This window comes from Austrofundulus limnaeus, unplaced genomic scaffold (assembly GCF_001266775.1).
Source record: "Austrofundulus limnaeus strain Quisiro unplaced genomic scaffold, Austrofundulus_limnaeus-1.0 Scaffold379, whole genome shotgun sequence".
NCBI lineage: Eukaryota > Metazoa > Chordata > Actinopteri > Cyprinodontiformes > Rivulidae > Austrofundulus > Austrofundulus limnaeus.
Window position 1 is genome coordinate 552,271 of NW_013952781.1, and position 1,653 is coordinate 553,923.

The following is a 1,653-nucleotide window of genomic DNA, read 5'->3' on the forward strand; positions in this document are numbered from 1 at the left end:
TGTGTGTGTGTGTGTGTGTGTGTGTGTGTGTGTGTGTGTGTGTGTGTGTGTGTGTGTGTGTGTGTATGTGTAAACCAAAGAGTCTAGTCAAATGAGAGACCACCTGTCCAACAGCTGAAGTTTGGACCACAGTGGGTCATGATGCAACAGAACAGCAGCTCATCTCCAACAGAAGAGCTCAAAATGAAAAGCATCAAAGCGTAGAAAAGGTCCAAAGTTCAGAACCTCAACTTGACTGAAATATTGTGGCGTGACCATCAGTGAGCTGAACGGTAACTTCAATGAACTGAAGAAACGATGGAGGAAAGAGAGGGAGGAAATTCCCCCACAACCATGAGAAAAAAATATACACAAATGATAACCATAAATTACTAGAAGCACTTGAAGAGCGCAAACCTCCGCCAAGGCAATAGGGTCAATTATGCTAAAAGGTTCCCCTTGGAAAATTCAGTGCTTTATAGTAAATATAGTAACATCATGTTGCATGTAATTAGACATAATTGTAAATGATGGAAATCAAACTTTCAATGTATTCAAAGATATTTATGTGAAACATATGCGGTCATACACAACCGAAAACATGACCTCGCCCTTGGCGGAAGAAATGATGACATGAGACATGAGACATGAGGCTAGCTCAGTTTCTGCTAGTTAGTGTTTGATTTGTGAAGATTGTTGAAACTTCTGATTTCACATGAATGAAACTTGACGAACAACAGACTTTAGGGTATAGTTTACAAATTTACACATAAACAAATCACCAAATGACCTGTGGATGAATAATTCTAGTAATTTTTCTACAAAAATATGTTTGACTGATGGATTTATAACGTGATCTAGAGTATGATGTGACCCCCATTATTTGAGGAAAACAAAAACACATTATAAATGAGCATTAGTAGAGCAATTGTCAATATTTATTCCTGTGTGTAATACAAACCCCAACTTCAAAGATGATTTTTGAAGTTAATTTTCACATTAAACATGAATAAACACGTCATGTTGAAATGAAAGCATCTSTTCTGGCTTCAATAGTTTTCTTTTGTTGTTTTGTCAGCGAGTGTATGTTTGTGGTGTTCATTAGAGAGCAAAGGTTTGTACCTTCCTCACAGTTGTCTCCTTTATACCCAGTGTTGCAGATACAGGAGCCCTTCATGCAGATGCCGTGTCCTCCACAGTTGATGTCGATGCACTGGTTGGACGGCACGTCACACTCCGTGCCTTTCCACCCACTGTAGCACTGGCAGCGGCCTCGCGAGTACTGACCGTTACCACTGCAGAGCACTGGACAGGCAGCTGGATCAGACACAAAACCAGCATCAAACAATGAGTCACAGCATCCTTGTATGGTGGTTTCTTTTCTACGTTCCCAAACAAGTTATCTTTACCACTGCCTTACTTTCAAGAATTGTTGCACCTGAACATAAACATTTTATTTTTACTCCCTCCTAGCTCACAGTGCAGCTCTAAACTGAAGAGCACAGATGTTCTGCTGAGGCAGAGYAACACTTCAGGCTTAAAGGGATCCCTGATTAGTTGTAACATTAGACTTTATTTGATAAACGTATATTTTAACTGTAAAATATCAGATATTGTCCAAGATTAACCTTCAGGGTGGATATACAGTAGCTCGCTAGCAGCCTCGCACCGAGG

General features: G+C 40.0%; 1 protein-coding gene across 1 annotated transcript in view; it reads right to left on the reverse strand.

Annotated features, from left to right (window-relative positions):
- The window catches only part of tenm3 (teneurin transmembrane protein 3), a gene marked incomplete at its 5' end in the record, with an annotated part of 142,446 nt that overhangs the window by 116,159 nt on the left and 24,634 nt on the right, over positions 1 to 1,653 (reverse strand). The window contains 1 exon segment of the mRNA XM_014023597.1: positions 1,102 to 1,296. Within this exon segment, the coding sequence (XP_013879051.1) occupies positions 1,102 to 1,296 (195 nt within the window).